We start from the raw sequence: 21645 nt of genomic DNA, 5'->3' as shown, positions 1-21645 counted from the left end.
GATGAATATGTAACAGCGTAATCCCGCCCAACCTCTAGTCACTGCTTTGATACGCCCTAACATCCCTAAAGAAGGTGAAAATTACAATGAGAATAAGCTACAATTTTGCTCCATCGTCGACTGCAAAGGTACCCAAATCTCCCTTTATCTTAAAAATTATATTATTTCTTGTGAAGTGAAATATTTCTACTGTGCAACTGAATGAAAACTCCGCCCTGCTCCTGGCGCTCCTTCATAGCGAAGGCCTAGTCAAGGCCCAGATAGTATTTTCTTGCTGTCAGTAACCGTAACCATTGCCTAGGTTAATATGCGTGGAATAGTTCACGTGTAACCTGGCTCTGTAGTATTGATGCTATTAAACTGAAATAAAAGCGTTCGCTTAAGTTCGGCATGCTCTGTCTGTGACCGCGGCCGCTAAGATTTCCCGCCGCTTCGCATCTTGCTAGCGTTCCAGAGGGACGACTACACGGAGCCTTTTTTTTTATCGGATTGTAGAAGTTCTTAGCTCACCTTAAGAAGAAAAAGGTGTCCACGCAGAGGTATCCTGCCGTTATAAGAACGGCATCCCATTGCTCAAATAAAAGGAAAGCGTTATAGACTCTCGCTGAAAAACAAGAACATCACTTTTTTTTTATAGGGCATTTTACCGTTTTATTAGTAACGCATTCAATAACGCTCACCTTTTCATAACATCTAAAAGGTGTTACATTTTCAAGCAGATAATAACCATTTTGCAGCAGTCTAAACAGATAAACCTCTTACGTTCTTTAATGATAAAAGTGCATAAAACAGCGCAGGCTGGCTCCAGTCCCTATATCTGCAGTATGCCGCACTGTTTACATCCACGTTGTCTATAATGTGATGAGCAGTTCTATCACTGCTGGTGTACACTCTCATTGGTGTTACCAATAATAGTGGAGTTTGACATCAGCTGTACTGGTAATTATCAGATATTACTTTGTTCCGTTGGCCACGTGCTGTTGCACCCTTGTTACATCAAGCTGAGGCGCATGATTTGGAACGCATTGGCATCAGTGCACTGATGAAGCTGGATTAATGCGTCACATATAAAACTAGCAAAAAATCGCATGAAAAAAAAAAACAGCTAGCGTTTGTTTACTAACTACTTTATTCAGGAGATAGCGAAATGTGATTTCTCGAATTTTAACATCCTGACTGTTAACTTTATCGGAAATGTTTTTTCATTTCTCTTCAGCACAGAGAGCAGGCAAAAATGTATTAGGTGACTTACTATGGTTTTCGGAAGTTAAAATGTAGGAATGTCCGAGGCAAATCCAGAACATGCTCAAAAAACGAAGACCGTGCATAAACCTGTAGGAGGAAGTTTCCGAATTCTTGTTTTTATTCGTTGCAAAAATTAGTTTGGTGTTTGCCCAGGCTGAGAATGCCACGATGCATTGGTAGAAAACCGCTAAAGATAGAAAAGAAAGAAAAATACATGCTTTTGGTGCTTTTGGGATATTGATGCACAGCAATGATCATCTCCGAGTAACTATGGCCCCTGTGAATGAAACCTCTTCGCTAACGATAATTACGTTCTGTTAGTATTTCATTTGTGGTATTGATATTGTTGCCATAAATGTGCATGCACTATATATTTTCCTTGGGGGAAAACTTGGCCTATTGCCTTTTTTGGCTACATCTTCAGAGCCTCTAATAGATTAAGGAAACAATATGCGTTTAAAGAAATTACCCCAACAATCGAAAGATTAGAAAAGTACCCTTGTATCTAACCTGTTTTGCGATGCTTGTCCCAGCTTTTAGTGAAGACCTCGAATGCAGTTGCTGCCAGGATGACAGTCACCAGGACCGCCAAAAAAGCTCTGAAAGAGCGGTCAAATCGCACAAACAATGGGGATGCTAAGGAAGACTTTCTGGGAGACATCAATGAAACGAAAAGTGAGGTCGCCTAGCACTAGTCTTTTTGGCAGTTCCTCAAACGTGCCTGTGTCTTCACAGTGACAAGTTAGAAGGGCCTGGCTGGATTTTACGTAGTTGTAGAACGCACATGCGAACGGATATATTTTTAGTAGTTTCAGGGAGGGGGGGCAGTTAGGAGAAATCTGGGGGACAGTAAAGTAAGGAGAGGGCGATAATGTTGGACCGATGTGATAAGGTTACGACGCAACCACCCAGAAAGGTGTCACAGGTGAGGGGGGAGAACTGTAGTGGAAACAGGGCATGGCAGGGAGTAGCACTGCTTAACTTTAAGGCGGTTACCGCGGGAACGATCCAGAGGATGTTTACCGCGAAAGGAGGGGAGGTGAAAGCATGGCGAGAGCTCAGTAATGTGGCACGCTCTGTCTGTGGCAGTCACTGACAACGCGCCGCCTGACAAGAGGCACACATGCGCAGTGGCACAGCGCACCTAGGGCGACGGACATCAGAGCGGTGCTTGTAGTAGGAGAATCCGATGAAAGTAAAGGGATTTATTAATAATTGCCCATACATACACGCCCTCTCTCAAACATTTACGTTACCATATGGATAATAAAAAATACTTGCATATGTATATGTATCCCGCGTGGTTGCAGAGTGGCAACTTTTCAGAGGGGGGGGGGGGGGTAATTTACAGGTTGCCGCATCAAACCACTTAAAATATATACCCGGAAAGATGCTTGAAATCGTATATTTTAAGGATCCAGCGTGTTAACAAGGCGCTCTGTGGAGTTACGCCGCGCAACAATCAAAAGGCAAGTAAACAAACATCACATCGCTTAAACAGAAAAATGAAGTCTAACGGTAGCCTGTGTCACCGCGATAAGAAAGTTTCTTCTGTTTACCACTGTGCCACAGGCAATCGTTTGACTGTAGTATTTCTTTGATAAGTTGAAAAATGTTTGTTATATCCCTCGTTGCTTTTTCTTTCGAACGTGCTGTACTACATTTTTTTACTTGTAGTTTACTCAGCCAAGTACGCTTCATTAAAAATTAATTTCTTTGGTTTATTTTCTCCTTGTTATCTTTTAAAGGAATTTTCATTGACTGTGTTTAGCTATGAAATGGCACCTCTGCAATTTTAATCAGTTATATCGGATTACCTTGAGCCAGTTTACGACCTTAGGCTGTTTTCGGCCTTGGGGTTGGTTTTTCCTCTCCATTTAACAGACACGAGGAGCAGGTTTCTTGTTTTACAACTATTTTATTGCGCACTTTTAGTTATATATTCCTTTTTAACGCCAGGTGTTTCATTTTTACATTGATTTCCCTGATCGATACTCTTGTTTTTTGTTTTGTCTGGAGTGGAATGGGAATGTCTGACTTTGCAAAATTAGAGTGGCGCGAAATATCCCTGTCTGGCTTTACAAAGTCGAAAAATAATTGATCATTTGTGAGGTACTTGGTGCACCTTATGAGCATGGACTAATGGCTCCTTTGTTTGTCCCTGCATCTTCCACCCAGCAATTATCCGTCCTTATACGCAGATAAGTGTAATTATCGCCATCATATTGATTATTTGCGTCGCTGTAGCATCGTCAAGACCGAAATGAAAGAAGATGAAGGCGCAGCCAGAGAGGATGCGGCTTTTACTGATGGCAGATCAGAAATCAGATTTCCTTCCTCATCTCTTGTATACGTAATGCCGATGAAACTTACAAATGTGCAATTATGGTGAGTTTGAGAGCCTACGTAGTCAGCTTTTCTGAGCGAAAAATGTTTCCCTAAACAGATTAGAGGGAAGTATTGTGAGGAATGAATTTATCGGCCAAGAAACCTTAAGAACCAACTTGGCTAAAGAACTACAAAAAAAGTTTTTGTGGCCAGGTGAAACTTTTTGTGTGGTTTTTTACCTTGAGCTTGTGACAACATCAGTTTCTGTAGTTCCAGAAGAAAAACTGCACACCTACAGAAAAGTGGAACGCCACGAGAGAACTAGGCACTAGTGTGTCGTAGGTTGTATAAATTTTTACAACTGGGTAGTATAAAGTATCAGATAATTACAATTCGCCTTGAAGGTAATTTATGAAAATAATAATGTACTCACATAATTGATGCCTGGGTGCGGCTTAATCCCTTCTGCACACCGGTAACACAGTCCTTGACTGTAACATTCACGACAGTTCCCACCACTGCGCGTGGAAAGACAAAAGTAAAGCTGAGCATAAAACCAAACTGAAGCTTTGCTAATGAATGGTATTGATTTGAACGATATGCCATTCTTGAAGTCAATGTACCTACGTTAAGCTCCGGCAATTACACAAAACCCATAGTGGACACTGGCAAGTCGCTTAACTGGTTTTTCGAACGCGTCCCTAACGAAAACGAAAATATATCTCCTGAATGCTGCCTTTCCGTGAGGCGAAGGAATTATCCTGCAGCAGCAATGTTCTCCCATTTCCCAGCCAACAGCAATCAGATCGACATAGGTGGCGTGGACACGCTGAAGTCAAATAATTGTTTTCTCATTAGCAGCCAGACGCAAGAGTCGTTCGTGCTTACATGCCATGACAGCGCTGGCTATAACACCATGGAGATATCTTTTAAAATGGCAAGCCTAGAGAGGCGCTAAAATTGAACTGAACTGGGTTTAGTTCCGGAAACGGGCAATCCATGCGGGATTTTTCAAAAACTGTCGCTCAATACGACTTCGTAGGTTTTAAAGTTAGTGTGAGGATACCAGCGCCAAGGTTATTACTTACTGTTTCAAGACTGACAGTATAGAAAATGTGCAAAAACATGTAGCTGGCATACCGTACGTGACCCAGCAAACAGAAGCGTGATGAACGAAAACAGTATTGGCCACGAAATTTGATAACTGAGCCTTTAAACACTGACGACGAAAGCACTAAAATGAAGCATGCACACAATCATCGCTTTGGGGGGTAATAAGGGTTGGTTAACCAGATGAAAGAGGAAAAAAGTATTTTAAGGATATCAAGTTTCTTGAAGATGCCTAGAATAAAAAATGCATATCTAGAAAAAGTTTGGCTAGCGTTCAAATGCATTGAAATGCTGACGCATACGCAAAGTGAAAAATAAATTACATAGACGTTAATAAAACGCAAGTTTTATATTCCCATTTAGCAACGTAACCCAGTGGTGGCGGTGTTGAGAGGCGAGCACCAAAAATTACTGCGACGTCAATTCAGTCTCAATGTCATTTCGCTATGAGTTTGAGGTAACCGTTAACTCAGTTGAACATTATCTCGAACTTACACGGACGTTGAAACTGACACACATGCCAAAGCTAGCGACATCCTATTTAGAAAAATATTGTAGTTATGGTAGAGACGAGAATCGAATTAGACTTTCTGCAGAATTCGAGAGTGATTCCAGCAACGTATGCTGAAGTATAGCAGCTTCCTTCCCCACCATGTGCAACCACTCAGCCATTTCGATTTTTATTTTGTTTTTCTGAGATGAAATTTAGTACGGTGAATCGATACCCTACGTTTGTGTGACAGAAACCTCTCGTAACCCCAAGGCACTCAAGTTCCACAAGAAGTCTGCACAAAAGCGCAGCATACAATGCTGGCAACGCAGAGTATCGAAACAGAATAGCCAGGCAGGTTTCCTGTCAGGATGTGACACGTACTACAGTCGCATGCAACTTAAGCAAAAGCGGGCTTTCCCTTCAAAAACACCTCCTCCCCCCCATTCCCCCCCCCCTTACCCCAATCTACAGCAAATTGCGGCGACCGGCTCTCCTGGTGTGGATAATCCGCTCTGAGATGCTAGCATGACAAAGCAGGGCGTAGTAGATAAAAGGTCTACAGCTAATGTGATTAACCGAGACGTGATTAAAGTGGGCAGACGCCACTGGCCGAAGGCACTCCTTTGAGCGGCAATGTGCTGCTTTTCTCCCGAGTTGTACCCGACTACAGCGCCCTGATGGGCCAGCGGGCAAAGTGCACAGGACAGGCACGGGGCTGTGTGGCGAGTGGTCGCTTAGTGCTCTTTTGTGGCTGCGCAGCTTCTACTGTTGTTTGCACTGCAGTGGCGACGATATTGCATTTTCGGAAATGTAAGACCCTTTAGTGGTGGGGCCTATACCAACCTCTCGCTATAGGAGGGGCCTATAATTGCAGTAGGTAGAAAAATAACAATTGAATAATCCATCCTGAGTTACCGCGCGTTAGCCGTATTCTGAAGCATACCACCATCAACAGTTCTGAGCCAAAGACAGTGTTGTTATAACTAAATAGACAGTTTGAAAATCCCTTACACCCTAGAGGGAAGCTTCTTGTGTTGAAGGAGATGTAGCGAGAGCGTATCGACGAGCTGGCGTTGTGGTAAGAGAGCGGCTGCTTACTCTGATCGAAAGAGACCAGGGTCAAAATGGGACGCGCGTGCACAGGGGGTCTTCCTTTTCGCTTATTTTGTCGGCGTTCCCATGGAGCAGTGGAACACCCATTGAAGCTTTGTGACCTCAATCAGTATTCAAACTTCGCAGCCTTGATAAATTAATGTCATAGTTATTTAAATATCTATTTCTTGCCATGTAATGTTGTCATGCCATGCCGCTTTCTGCGCAAGTTATTTTGTTTCCGGCCGAAAAGAAACGCGTCGTCTGCTTGAGTCGAACACGCCTGGGGTCTATAGTGCGTCGGGAAATCTGGCATTGGACACTCATTCTCCTCCATTCTATTAAGACCTCTTCTTTGATATTGTGCCGCCGGCCACAGTACTTGACTTCGGTACTGCCCTCAGCTGAATTCTGGCGTAGAGCGAGACCATCGGTCTCGTGCGTTCCCGTCGACTGCAACTGCGGCGACACGGTTTGATCCGCTATCTCAAATATCTGCATTTTTTACCGCACGAAATGCAAAACTAATGCTATAACTAGTATAACAGCGCACTGCAAGCCGCTGAAATATGGACAACACTTCCGAAGCGCTCCCGAAGACGGAATCTGGCAGAAATATTAGGGAAGCGCCGATACTCGTAGAACCTATCTTTTTGCCCGTGATTACACCAGCGCAAGCATTTAAAAAAATGCGTTGTCGAATCTTATGCCCAAAACCTCACCACAGGAGAAATGCTTGTAATCCCTGCAGTACATCTCCATGAGCTAAATTAATATCTTGCATTGAAGGTGCTCCAATTCACAAGAAAACGATCTGGGAGCCAAAAAATACGTAACTCGGTTAAGCTTCTAAAGGTACTGTTCTTGCAGTTGAAGCGTGAAACCTCAAAGGGGACCATGGTTCAAAAAGCTCATGATCCAGTGATCGAACGAAGACCCATCTCCTGCGGTTTCTTCAAGGCTTCAAATGTCCACCAGTGCTTAGTTCCGCAAAACCGAAAGGATGAGCAGCAGCTTCTTGAAAGCGTATACTCCCTGATCTTTGATACGGCTAAAACTTTACAACATATTACAACAGCACTTGTTTTGTTTGTGTGTTTCTTATGTTGGTTTCCAGCTTCTAAATATTCAAATGTAGACGGATGCCGGTTCCCATAAGAGATCTCGTCGACCTGGTTATATTGTTTTGCAGTTGATTTTCTTTAATAAAAACAGGAGACAAGCAGTTACAGAGCTTCCTTTGGGCATAACAACAAGTATAAATTTCAGAAATCGTGTATTATATTACTCAACGTTTGCCAACATGAGGCGACGGAGAGCTGGAGTGAAGCTTATAAGTTGCGTACGTTCCAAGCTTTACGAGATGCATATTAGAGGGAGCTCATCTCAATGATTTCGATAAATACAATTATATTGTTACGGGGCGGCACGCCGATGAAAAAAGGAGACGGAACATGACCAATCGCGATGGTAGGTGACGTTTAATGAAAGATGGCTGACCTAACGCGAGCGCTCCTGCCCACGCCAGTGCCCGCTTCTTCTTCGTCGCCCGTAACAATATAAACCATGTTTCTCTAATCCAAATTTTACGTTTATAGGAAGAGAAAGGTCGAGTGGAGAGCCGCAAGCAGTATCAATTAGACCGTCACCCATGCAGCTTTTTCTTAATAATAAAGCAGGATTTTGTCCGCGCGATAAAAAAAGTCCCTGCGACGCCTATTGCCATTCCCCGAAAACTGCAGCAACGGAAGTACCGGGTGGTGTCACTAAAAAATAAAAAACAACAAAAAGAAAGTCAATAAAGGTATATATTTTTAGTATACATTACAGAGCATAAACTAAAATGCATACGCAATAAAATAATTTGCTGGAATAAAATTGCTTGCAGTAATCCTCTGATCACGCCAGTTGCATCCGTCGCCCCATCTTTAGTACGTTGAATCAAAACTAATAAGAGCGTATTTAAAGACCGCACTGCCCGTCGCTACTCGCCTATCGATGATTTGGCATTCTTCTGCATTGGTAAATCCAGTATCGACAATAATATAACCACTATTGAGCAGTTTGGCATGGTCTCTGGCGCTCAAGTGAATAGCTCTAAACGTTCGGGTCTGTGGTTCGGTTCATAGGAATCAATGCCGACTCATTATGCTGGAATTGAATGGTCCCGTGTCCCCCCTAAATACCTAGCAGTTCCCCTTCATGCATTCAAGTCTAGTGGACACTACTGGAGAGAGCGGGTCCCGGCTCTTCAAAGCTACGCTCAGACTTTTGTTCCACACCGTCTATCAATTTTTGGTCGAGCGCAGGCTTGCAAGGTGTTTCTGGCGACAAAATAAAGTTATTGTGTTTTGCAAATACTTATTGCGTGAGGCACTACATCCAAAGATTTCACCGAACGTTTGCCGCATTCATATGGTCCTCCAGTTTTGAGCCGATGCGGCTCGATAACCTATTCAGGCCTTTTTTTCTGCTGGCGGTCTAGGTTTAACACATCTCTATGTCAGACAGCTAGTTTCTCGTTTCTTCTTCTTCCGTAATAGCACCCATCGAATTTTCAGAGCATTCCTGCAAACTAACTTTGTGAACCTTTTTCCCAACTTAGTGGTCTTCTCCAAATTTACCGATCAATCATTATTATTTGGTTTTATGAAGTAAGTTTATGACTCAGTGCGTTTTCTGGCACTTCGCTTTTCTTATTCTCTGTTTCAAGGAAAAATGTATACTAACAACTGATATCTATGCTGTTCCCGCCTCCATTATATCGTTCTCTCAATTCAAATTGTATGGGGCATGATGAGTGGAGAAGAGAACTTATATTGGTGATTTCGCCGCGTACTAAAATGTTTTTTGCAAGCTTCATGCCGGACGTTCTACGAGTGAAAGTGTGGCTTCACCAAAAAAAAAAAATTTGTTTGTTAATTGTCGGCATTGTGACACACCTGAAACCATGGAACACTGTTTTATTGCCTGAAAAGATGCGATAATATTTTGGGACGTTCTACAAAGGACACTGAAGAAAGACTTTGTATTCAATGCTCACAGTGTGCGGTACCTAATGGCCACTGTTACGTTTCGCCATCGACAAATGCGACAGCTGACGCGGCCACAGCGCAGCAACAGGAACAGCAGCAAGCATTTCGGCCATTTCAGCACCGGCCGACCGGCCGCCCAACGTTTCCTCCCGCGAGCGTGCCTCGACGTATCCGTGCCACACGCCGAATGTGTATGCGTGCGTGTGTGTGCAAACGCTGGCCAAGCCCGGCGCTCGAGGGAGAGAGAGCGTCGCCCTCGCCCGTCTGCCGGAGGTGGAGGAGATTTCTGTCGCACCATCAACGATTGAGTCATCTCAGCGGCAGACTGCGCTGCGAGAGAGACTACTTGGGAGGCGTCGCAGAGACGACGCCAGACACCAGCTGTGTGAGCGTGTCAGTTTTCTCTCCGGGTCAGCTTCTCTGATCATTCCTTCATGATGTTGTATTAGACGTTTGTTTTGTTAGAAGCCTCGTCTTTGCTGTGACCGCTGATGCCGTCCGCCGAGCCATGGAGCCGCCAACGCTACCGAAGGGGCCGCGACCCGAATGTAACAAATGGTGGCAGCGGTTGAATACCCATTCGCAAGCCAAAGTCTAACAACTGGCGGCAACGGTGCGATATCCAAGCGCAAGCCAAAATCTAACACCACCAAACATGACCATGAAACATTTGACATAATTTTGCTCCTTGAGCTGCACAGCCTGTGGAAAACGCGGATGATGGACCGGATTGCTGAGCCTCTAGTTTCCCCTAGTACTGATTTCAGCCAGACGGTGCACGAGCTGAGTGGCACATATGAAAATAGTGACTATAAACCTGACTGGCTCCCATTATTGATGTGTTGTTTTTCTTTACCGCCGTTGTAGTGTAGTTATGTTAAAGCATGCTTTAGTTATGTGCTGTTGTATATTAATACTGGTGTCTTGTATTGATGTGTTTTCTGAGCGACTGTTTAGTGCTGTCTTATGACGTATTTTAGTTGTGTGGTGTTGTATATTTCAATTGAATTTGTTTGGCTACAGGCTGATTACTTTGTAAATAATGTAAATAGCCCTCTTCTCTTTGTAAACAAGTGTAATAAATACCATGCAGGAAAAAAAAATGCTCCTGTGGCGCAATGGATTAACACTGATTACCTGGTTGTAAGACATGTGTTCGATTCCCGTAGGTACAAATTTTATGTTCAAATTCACAACATTCAGTTAAACTACGACCATATTTCCTGGGGTATGTTCCCCTTTAGGTTGCATAATAGGATGTTCTTTTAATTTTTAATAGCAGCAAAACCAGAGCCGCGAACACAGTCATGATAAGAGGGTATGACAACGGTTACACTTTTCAATTAGCTTCACCGTAACCAATTCATGTCTGCAGTGAGTGTATGTTACCTTCAGCTTGCCTTCAGAGACAGCTCACCGCAATAATTTCCTTTTAAGACGCTTTAAACTCTTTTTACGAAATTACGCCGCGGCGATTTTTCAACTTAACTTATTCAACATAGCAAAGATGGCGCGATGGACGCCACCGATGTATTACGCTTTTTACAGTAAGTAATTTTATTCCAGAAAACTTTTTTTATTATTAGCGCATTTCAGTTTCCGTACTGTGCTTCATGCTCAAACAAAACGTAAGGCTGTGCTTTATTTTTCAGTGACACACCCGGCACTTCCGTTGCTGCAGTTTGCGGGGAACGCCAATACGCCCCTGCGACAGTTACAAAGCGTTTCCAAAAAAGCGGGTAGAATCAATTGGATCTACTAGGCGTTCTCATGAAACACAATCAAAATGAGAGAAGGGAAAAGCTCCATTACTAATGCGGCCCCTAGTTGGTCACACCAACCGACCGCTCTTTTCAGCGCCGTCTGACCACCTTTCTTTTTTTACCGTGACCTATAGCACAGTTGAAGTAGCTCCAATTAAAATACACGATTGTTATCACAGAAACAGACATATCGATAGCGTGGCACAAAGCAACGACGCCTCAGCTACAAGGCGCCAACGAAGTACAAATAATGGCCTAAAATCTGTCTGCACCGTGGGAACCGCCCGAAATGTCGATCATGATTTGTGGACGAAACAAATCACAGCCGGACCCCGGCAGATCGTGGAATACATTTCTGTGAATCTAAGAATGACGTTTCATTTCGAGCGTAATCAATTTTTTTAAGTGCCATAGGACTACCCTACTATTCAGCTCCGAAGGTTTTGGCGTGCCTACAGCACGCTTTGCACAGTGTATGCGCTCGTTAGATGTTTCACAGTTATTTCTCTTAAACTTCTCACCGATAGCGCCGCCTCCTCTCGCTGGCATCCGTGTTTATCACCTGGAAATTGCATGCATTAATGCACATTTTACGCTATATGCCTCGCAAGACACAGTAGACCCTGTGAAGCTCACATTATCAGAACAATCACTCTATCAAATAGCAAAGGTCGGTATACAATACCAAGTTGCCCTATGAGTGAAGCGCTCTTAGTTCAAGAAATAGTAGAAGGAGTAAAACTACAGGCGTGTTCTGTGTGGGCCGAAGCAAAATGGTGAATAGTTATGTTCTTTCACTTTCTCAATACAGCACAGCTTTATGGCCACCTATGAATCGTAACTCAGACAGAGCCGGAATAAAACAGTCTCCGCTTGAGTGGCTGAAAATAAGTGATATACCTGAAAAAAAAAAAATCGTTATACCTGAAAAGCTATCAGCGCAGCTGCATTTACGTCACTGAGTACAATACCTGAGTTGCTAGTAACTTTTGCCACGTACGCGTGTCTCGAGACAGTTATAACTTAGCTCTATCCCGAAATCCAAATAATTCGCGCCATTCGAAATGCGACTCCCGCCTTTCTCACATTTGTGTAAAAAAAGGGACGTTTCGAGGAAAGCACTTCATAGAAAGAAGCTGAGCTTCAGTGTAAGCTTTTATGGAAAACCAAGCCCTGTCAGCGTAAACATTTGCGATTAACCGCAAATGAAGTACAAATACTTTATTTTGGAGCACTGTAGTGGCGTCGATGTTCGAAGCGACCGCATGTGTAAAATTATAGAATTTTAATTAAAAAAAAAATGGTGCAGAACGACGTCAGCTATGCAAGCTGGAGGACGAGCATTAGAGCTGCAGGTTGCGCTGTGGGCTAGATTTTGTACTGTTTAGTGGTTTCGGTGCCAAATTTAACGCGGCTGCAATCTGTGTCCTACTGGGACAGTTAAATCACTGGATTTCGTCAAATGTTCGCAGATAGCTTATGTAACACTCAGTAAGGAGAGTTTATAAGTGTTCAAGAGAAAGCATTCTTTGCAGCAGCACTTAGGAAGTAGCGCGCCCGTCTAACAATCTAAAGTTCGGCGGCTCATTTCAGCTTTTTACGGCTTGATCCATCGCTTACCTTTGCGTGGGTGAAGTCCGTCTGAGGCGAGCGATCGAGGCGACACAGAAAAAAGAACACAAAGCAATTTAGATGGGTAGATAAGAAACGTAAATCAAGAAGTTGGGAAGGAAGTGGTGAACACTCTCATTAAAAAAATGGTACAAAGAACTAAAAACAAAAGAAAAAGGCCAAGAAAGGTCTTGCTTTTCACTAAATTCAGCCATTGCTACGGCGCTGCGCACGGCTTAGGAGGGATGTTATCGCTTACAAAACTGTCCCAAAACTTTATTGCCCTCCGGCCTTGCTATCCTGCTCCTAGCTTCATGTCTTACATCTTCATTGCCCAGGCAAATAGCTGCAACTTAAAAACTACTAATATGTCTACTTAGGAGAGGGAGGTAGTAACCGCAGATCCGGACCATGAAAAGGAAATAACAGGAAAAATAAGATTGGGTCTTACATCTTCATCACCCAGGCAAATAGCTGCAACTGAAAAACTGCGAATATGTCTAATTAGGAGTGGTAGTAACCGCAGATCCGATACCATGAAAAGGAAATAAGAATAAGACTGGTTCTTACATCTTCATCACCCAGGCAAATAGCTGCAACTGAAAAACTGCGAATATGTCTACTTAGGAGATGGAGGTAGTAACCGCAGATCCGGACCATGAAAAGGAAATAACATGAAGAATAAGATTGGGTCTTACATCTTCATCACCCAGGCAAATAGCTGCAGCTGAAAAACTGCGAACATGTCTACTTAGGAGAGGTAGTAACCGCAGATCCGGACTATGAAAAAGAAATAACAAGAAGAATAAGATTGCGTCTTACATCTTCATCACCCAGGCAAATTGCTGCAACTGAAAAACTGCGAATATGTCTACTTAGGAGAGGTAGTAACCGCAGATCCGGAACAAGAAAAGGAAATAACAAGAAGAATAAAAATTGGATGGAGCGCATTTGGAAAGCACTCTTAGATTATGACCACCAGTTTATCGGTATCGCTCAAGAGGAAAGCATACAACAGTTGCATCTTACCTGTACTCACCTATGGGGCTGAAACGTGGAGTCTAACCAAGAGGGTTCTAATTAAGTTGAGGACGACGCAGAGGGCTATGGAACGAAAAATGGTAGAGGTAACATCGGTAACAGAGAAATAACTCAAGTTACTGACGTTCTAGTGAAAATCAAGAAGAAGAAATTGGCATGGGCAGGACATGTAGTACGAGGAGAGGAAAACCGATAGTCGCTTAGGGTAACAAACAGGATTCCAAAGGAAGGAAAGCGTAGCAGGGGACAGCAGAAAATTAGGTGAGCGGATAAGGTTAAGAAGTTCGCAGGGGTTAAGTGGATGCAGCTAGCATAGAACCGGGGTAATTGGAGAAATAAGGAAGAGGCCTTCGCCCTGCAGCGGGTATTGTCAGGCTGATGATGTTGATGATGAGAAACGAAAGCGCTCGGCGAGACAAGATTCCGGGAGCAAAGGTTGACAAAGTAATGTCACAAACCGAAACACATAAATCGTGATTTCTCAGCCCCCACCTTCTCGCAGTGCTGGGACACCAGTAAAGGACACCCCGGCGTTGGGCATGTGCTGCTCGGTGCCGGTGTAGACAATATCAAGTTCTTTTTTCCAAGGTAGGTGCCAGAAGGGCAACCCTCGCTCTACAGCGCAGAAAGCCTCAGCACGACACAGCTGTGCCACCGCCGCCCAGTCACCGGCTCACACCAATTGTTTAAAAAAGCAGTTGGCCAATTTCACCAAAGTTTCATTTCTTTTTCTTTAGTCTACAGGAACATAGAAATATTGGTGAACCACATATCTATCGAAAGAATGCTGTCCTTAAGAGTGCAGTGTAGACTTTTGATCGCGTTTTGTTTAGTATTCGCTGACATGAGGAATTTCACATAAATGTGGATGAGAGGTGCTTTTCTGTACCAAACAGAACGGTCCAGCCTGTTCTACCTCCTTCGCCTTTTCGAAGTCCCAGCAGGACATCGACACACCCCTACGTTGAAGTAGAATTAATTCCTGAAATAGTGTGGCTGCCTAACATTTCCCAGCCAAGAGCAGAGCTCTAACTCACGGCTGCGGGCGATGCTGGCCAGGTCTTTCTCGTCACAGGCATCGATGGTGCATAGCCCAAGACGGATTCCTGGCAAGGCGCCACTTTTTGTGTGCTGCTGGAAGTTTGGTGCCTGACCGAAAAATGGAGTACAGAGAAGAATAACGTCACCGAAGTACCACATGCGAAAGCAAGTGCAAAAGCAGATAAATTAGTGAGTGCAAGCTTAACGCCTCTATTACATTACATTGCATGATCCCTACGGCCAAAGTTCTCATCCGCATTGACGCACTTGAAGCGTTACGTTTGCTCCGACGTATCAGCGGTTGCCCAAAAATATGTCAAGACATTAACCAGCTTACTACGCGCATCACGCAGTCAGTACGTGTTGAGTGGGTTCCACGGGACCTTCTGCCTCCCTAAAGTCAAGCAGATTTAGCGACATACCTTATGACCCAAGACTCATCATTACCACGCTTCCTTGATTTGGATGACGCTACCCTCCTTTTATCAAGAAACGAACACCTCCGGCGCCGCACACGTGCTCTCATCCCTCCATGTGCGGTATCCTTCCCCCGCGGTCTCACCCGTGCAGAGGAGGTTGCGCTTAGGAGGATCCGAGTCGGGGTTGCCCTCACACCAGCCGTCACACCAGCTCGGACGTGGTTTCATTTCCGATACTTATATCCCCGTCCAGGGTGTCCGATATGTAAAGAAAAAAACGTTGAAGCCGGCATTCACCGTTTGCTGTGGGTCTGCCCAGCTCTGAAACCGACACGAATCGGGCGCTTGACGATAGCTGGCCTTTCAGCAAGCAATCCTGCCTCGTGTTTGAACGCAAGGACGGACCACATCATCGCTCACTCTTGGTCTTCACAAAATCAGCCAACCTTTTTCATTCATTTATTCATTAGCTCATTGTTCATCTCATAACCTACTGATGCCCTGAGAATATAAATATCGTTAAAAACATTTAGTTTAACGTAGTTTTGTAGTGCCTGAAACAGGATATTGATGGCGCCGAGAAGTGATGCTGCGATCGTCCGCCGCATAAACTGAAGCAACTTCGTTACACATTGGGCTTTGCCCAACTGCCATAGACAGATCAGGTTATGTCTACTATCATATTCTCGTGTCAAACTCGCTGCTACAACAACTTAGCTCTCGAGCACGTCATTAGCATTTTAACTGCTTAGTTGATGTACAGAACATTTTCAAGTACGGCAAACTGCACTGACAGTTCGGAAGAGGAAAGAAGGAATACGTATGAACGACAGAGAATATTAGGCGTGCAGTTGTAAATTAAAATTGTTTCAGTAAAAGTGTGGGCCTGTCTGTGATGAACACGCGCTGGAGGCCCGACAGGAACCGAGCGCGAAGACGCTCTCCTGAGTGACGACAGGTCCCGTCGTTTCTTACGGAGATGGTTTTATATTCCGGGCATCGTTTGTCTTGTTTGGACGGAGTTTCGGTGCCATAGAGAGAAAAGACGGTGCTTTCGCTGAGAACAGAGAGGCAGATGGAAGTGCAACAAGCAGCGCAAACAAAATACCATCACTGATAAGAGGGGTCTAATTTTTTTTTGCATACGTCTTTTACATACGTCATACAACTCATGACTGGCACATAACCTATCGCAAAGAGATTGCCTATCATGTCTGCGGACGAGCACCGCGGTGCTTTCTCGACGAGTCCGCGCCCTGGTTGCGTCATTACACGGTTTGCTAGGTTTTTGGGTCGTCACGCCATTTTTATTTTGCGCGTTGAAGGAGGGCTAACTACGAATGGCAAATGCTTCGCTTCGGGTTTCCTGACTTATGAAATTAATACTCACTGAATGGCGGTAAATATCTCTCTCTTTCTTCCTTTAAATTATTCAGCGAATTCTTTACATGAATAAAATTGTTTCAGGAAACAGGGTACTATCTAATTGTGTGCGTATTAGTAATATTTTCATCTGTTTTCTCTGACTAATCTCGCGCTTGTTGTAATCTACTTATTTCTCTGTTCATTATTTATTCATTTCTGCAAACATGACTTGTCTGCTGTAAAATGCTGTCAAGTGCGAGTCAGCCGCCCCGCTAAGCTGCTCTTCAAAGTAGCGTTCAGGTGGGTGCTCCTCTCCTTCTACCAAGAGAAAATAAAGAAATACTTACGATTACTTTTTAATTCTTATTCTCAGCAGCAGCAGCAGCAGCAGCCTGGCTCCGTGTTACACAGCCATGCACACGCAGCTTCAGTGGCTGCAGTCTTGTACCAAGCCTGCTCATTATGTAAGGTGGATTGCGTGTTTACTATATACTCCAGGAAATTTTTAACCCTCGACGAGCATGATGAGCATGCTAGTATCGTCACGTAGTTAGCACCACTGCTCAAGGATTCTAGTAGCGCTAGTTTACGCAACGCTGTGTGCACGAGCGTTTGGAGAACGTTAATTTTCTTCTCACGTGCTGTAGCATAAAATGCCCGTTAAAGGAAGCCTTGAATTTCACTCTCCGTCAAGGTCTTTTTGTGCTGAGGGGCCTGCGACATCTTGTTACTGTTCTCAGCGTGCTTAAGTCGGAAAACCTGATATCGAATCCGGCTGCTGCGGCCACGTATCTATAGAAGCGCGAAGCAAAAGGCACCCGCATATTTTTCGATATCTGATTAAACAGCCGCAGAGGGTTAATAGTACTATTGAAAGCAGTTTGACTATTGATGGCAGTTTTAAGATGTACGGTGAAAACTGAGTAGTTATTTGTATCTACCTTCATATTACACTTGCAGAAAGGACGATATGGTAAAGAAATGGTACCGACATATGGTCGGTGGTCATGGGAATCTTGCAAGGCACAGGAAATTGGAATAGAATTTTTACATTTTGGCTTTAGTATCGAAAATTGAGGCGATATATGGTGAGATCTGCCCATATCAGCCCAATCTTTGATATGCCAAGATGTTTTTGTATACGTCTAGATAGCGAGGGGACCTTTCGCCTCCTTGTTGGTTTGCGTGGCACTCGAGAGAAGGGTTCTTCGCTCACTCCACTTGAATGAGTAGACGGTTGTTTTCTTCAATTTCGAGGTATCAGAACGCTGCCTAACAATCCAAGAGAACACGCAAGCAGCAAGTGATCCTTCGGTAAAAATATGCTTCTATCTCAACGCCATTTTAGAAAAAAAAAAAGAATAAAAAAAAAATTAAAACGAAAGTCCATCTTCAGTAAAGGTCGGAGCTTGATTTCTTTGCGGGTATGGTAGCTTTATTGATCGGGATTGCGTAGTTACGCATTATTAGCGCACAGTGTGTAATTAACCTGTATTTTATATATCCTATTTAGCAATATCAGGCACGGTAAAAACATTCGAGACCAATGTTTTTACCACGCTAAGGGAGACCAGCATAAAGGCGCTAGGAGACTCATGCGGCAGCCGGCCACCATCAGTCAATATGTCAAAGATATTGCCCAACGTATGTCGGCAGCCATATAACTCAAAGGCCACGGCTGCAATTTCATGAACAGTAGGCTTGAAGAAAGAGCTAACATGACACCGTGGTTGGCATGAAATTCGGCAGTGCTTTTGGTCTCGGAACCGAAACCATGGACAGGGATGCTAGCACCCCGAGTCAAACACGCTACACTTTACCACGCAGTGCCCTTCGCACGGCTCGGCTAAAGTGGGAGGTTCATAACGGTGTTAGGTAGTATTTCATGTGATGCGTTGATTACAACTGTATGCGAATAAATATGTGCCACTCGAAACCTAACCGAAATTCAAGCGCTTCTATATCTGGCCTCAGCATGCGCGCAAAATCGAATGTGACCTCTTTTTTCGGCGCTCCAACTAGAAAAGTAATGCAAATGAGAGCAATGTTCTCTCGAGTCTGTTTCCGGTCGATTATTTTTCGGGGAAATAGACGGACGAGTTCTCGAAAAGCCTGCTTGACAGAATAAGTTATTTAATATTTTTTGACTTGCATAACACTCTTCTGGGCACTGCGGTTTAAGGCAGATTGAGGTAGAGAAATAATTTCGGCTGCAATACATTTGTGAATTTGCACGAATGGATAGCGCATGGGTGCCTTTGCGGAGCCATTGAGGCGAAATTAGGCAAGCGCGGGCTTACCCTTTTGTAAGAGAATATGGAGGCCAGCAATATCTGTTTGGAGATGGCATCCACCTCTTCAGTGGGTAACACATGGACATCGCAGTACTGTCCGCGCACTTCCTCGACGCCTTGCTCGTCCAGCACAACGGTTTCTAAGCACTCGTCGTAAGCGCCAAGGTCGACAAGGGTCCCCTGCAGCAAACCTGTCGGGTACTTGGCTGTCGCATCGACCACTGCGTGAAATTATGGACGAAAAAAAATGCAAGCCTAGTTCAATCCAGCATTTCTTTTAATCGTTAAGCAACTGTAGAATATTGTAAGACATTTTCATAAACTTAATGAGGAAAATTATCTGTACTTTCGGTGCGCAGCAACATCTTGCTTTTAGCAGATAAAAGGTAAACTGGCCGAATAAAACGGGACACTAGACGAAGGAACAAAAACGACAACGTTTTATTAGCGCAGTTTACCTTTTATAGCAATGAACGAACTTGCCTGCAAAAATATTCTACTTGCTTTTAGCATTTGTCCGGCGTTCGATCAGAGTAGCTAAGTCTGCTTTAGAAAATCTAGCAGGACGCGTCTTTTAAAATTAGTAGCGAAAAAAAAATAAAAGCTTCCCACGGAAGGATATGCAGATTTCATGGTTATCTTGGTGCATTCTTACGATGGGTCAAAGATATCATAAAATTGCAGTTTCAAAATTACGCTTGTCTCAAAATGCTAGACATAATAAGAGTAGAAGACACGAAGACTCCAAACACTGTGCCTTGGAGTGCAGGGTGGTAAAAATATGCGACAACGTGTAACTCTCTTTATACCTTTGACTTACAACTTAAGTTCGCGAGAAAGTTACCGGGTAAAGGAAATCATCTAAATCTGATGACCTGAAAGTGCGTGCGACTTTTGAGTGCGTGCTTCTGTGACTTTCTTTCCCGAGAAGAATGAATAGACACCGTCAGATAGGGTTTGAGGTCCCTACTGCGCCGACATATTTCAGTCGTTCTCAGGAGCTTCATGCCAGAAGAAATGGCCAAAATTTTGAGAATTGTTCTGCAGCCGTGAGACATGAATTAAAGCAAGTGCGGCACAATGACAAGGTTATCACTGGACAGGTCTGTCCACAAGAGATTCACTGATCTTGAAAGCTTTATGATAGAAGGTGACACGCTTTGAAGAAATTATCCGTAGTCGGCGTGCCGTTAAAAATTGTACACTAAGCTAGGCAGCAGAGAAACACAGGATAACTGAAATAAAAGGTTAAATTGCTTCACTGGTATGTTCTGTAAGTTTTTGGCAATCGCAGAGCCCTCATGTAATGCGTTTATATTTTAGAAAACATGTTTGACTGTGATACGGTTATCAGCTTCTTAAATTACTACAGCAAACAAAACTAGTCACAACCAACGCACGATTAAACTTCGAATTCAAGCAAGAAAATCAAGTTCTCCAGACTTACACCTTAAAGCCCACGGCTCGAGCTCTTGGATGGCGCGAGCAAACTTGAATAAGCCGAAACTGCAGTCAGTCGATATATCAGCTTGTAGTAACTTTCGCGTGAATCCACTGCCCGAATTCAACATTAACTGCTTTATCGAGGCCCGAAGACTGTCTAGAGAGACCTTTGCTGGTTCAGTCGGTGGTGCCTTTCTTTCCAGAGTTGTAGGAGGCTCTTCGATGGGAAACCTTCGATGCGATTCCGGTGGGCTGGTGGTGGCAACATCGGCTGTTGCATTGGGCACAGACGTGACACGATATGCTGATTTGAAGGTAGGAGATCTGGTTGAACTCCAAGAAGTCTCCACAACTTCATCCCGCGTAACCTCAGCCGTGGGACGAGCAGTAGAGTCAGCCGTCTTACCCCGTATAACTGTGCTGTGGGAAAGGCTTCTCGGGATGTTGGAGACGAACTGTGGCCACACATCGGTAATTTCACGGTACGTTACACCCTTTCCTAATGCTGACAAAACTGCACGTATGCTTTGAGCCTTAGTGGTAATAGTTGTTTCTGCGCTCTCTGTGATTTCGGAGCTGGGGTTTGGTTGCGTCATTTGGGCATAGCCCCTAAGTACCAAGAGAAGTAGAGGACCATACAATTTTAGCTTAAGGAGCTGAAATATTGGATTCCTCATCGTTTAGTCCGCGACCTAGAGATGAACGCCTGCACCAAGAGAGCTCACAGCCAGATAATCGCCGTGGTTCTTATGACTGCCAGAGCGATGCGAGCCCGCATGAAATGAACCGCAATTACCCCCATCAGGTGAGCTATGCTAAAGGCACCAACGTGCAAGACGTGTTTAAAAGATGACTGTTTTTCACAAATGAAGGCCTTGTAATTTCTTTACTACCTATGATTCAGCCCGCGTTTATATTTTTGGTTTCATCTTTATGTCCAAGTTGAACCACCAAGTGCGTAACGGGCAGGTAGCTACGAATATGTGGCGCGCTCCATTAAACAGCAAAAGTCCTGGTGTGAAGGAAAACATCACGTGCGGTAGAGATTGGTGGAGCTTGAAATATTCTGCATTCGTATGACGCACTTTCGCGCTTACGAGAAAGCGAAAAAAAAAAAAAAACAAGAGTGAACGGTTGTGAAACAACGCGCAAGGATTTATGGCATTGAAAACCTGCTTTTTTGGAACTTGATCTGACCGATAGAGAAAGGTGTGCAAAGCCGACGGAAAATAAATACTTTGCACTGCTCACAGACGTTCAAGGATGCTAAGCACGTGCATATCAGATAAGCTGCACGAATCAGGGAGCTAGTGGAGGAAAGCAATGATCAGAGAGGATGGGCGCCTTATTTGGACATGCTTCTGT

General features: G+C 44.0%; 1 protein-coding gene across 1 annotated transcript in view; it reads right to left on the bottom strand.

Annotated features, from left to right (window-relative positions):
• LOC146172556 (nose resistant to fluoxetine protein 6-like) overlaps positions 1–20408 on the bottom strand; it is a 43259-nt gene extending 22851 nt beyond the window's left edge. The window contains exons 1-7 of the mRNA XM_084585800.1: positions 20285–20408; positions 18844–19058; positions 14756–14867; positions 4007–4091; positions 1756–1844; positions 1253–1432; positions 511–604 (exon numbers count right to left, since the gene is read on the bottom strand). Coding sequence (XP_084441926.1) covers positions 511–604; positions 1253–1432; positions 1756–1844; positions 4007–4091; positions 14756–14867; positions 18844–19058; positions 20285–20408 — 899 coding nt within the window. The remainder of the gene's footprint in view (positions 1–510; positions 605–1252; positions 1433–1755; positions 1845–4006; positions 4092–14755; positions 14868–18843; positions 19059–20284) is intronic.
• Positions 20409–21645: the final 1237 nt, after the last annotated feature.

The sequence above is a fragment of the Amblyomma maculatum genome, unplaced genomic scaffold (genome assembly GCF_055883805.1).
Source record: "Amblyomma maculatum isolate TAMU_Amacu unplaced genomic scaffold, ASM5588380v1 scaffold_13, whole genome shotgun sequence".
NCBI lineage: Eukaryota > Metazoa > Arthropoda > Arachnida > Ixodida > Ixodidae > Amblyomma > Amblyomma maculatum.
Note: the sequence above shows the minus strand (reverse complement) of the source record. Positions and strands in the feature narration are given on the sequence as shown.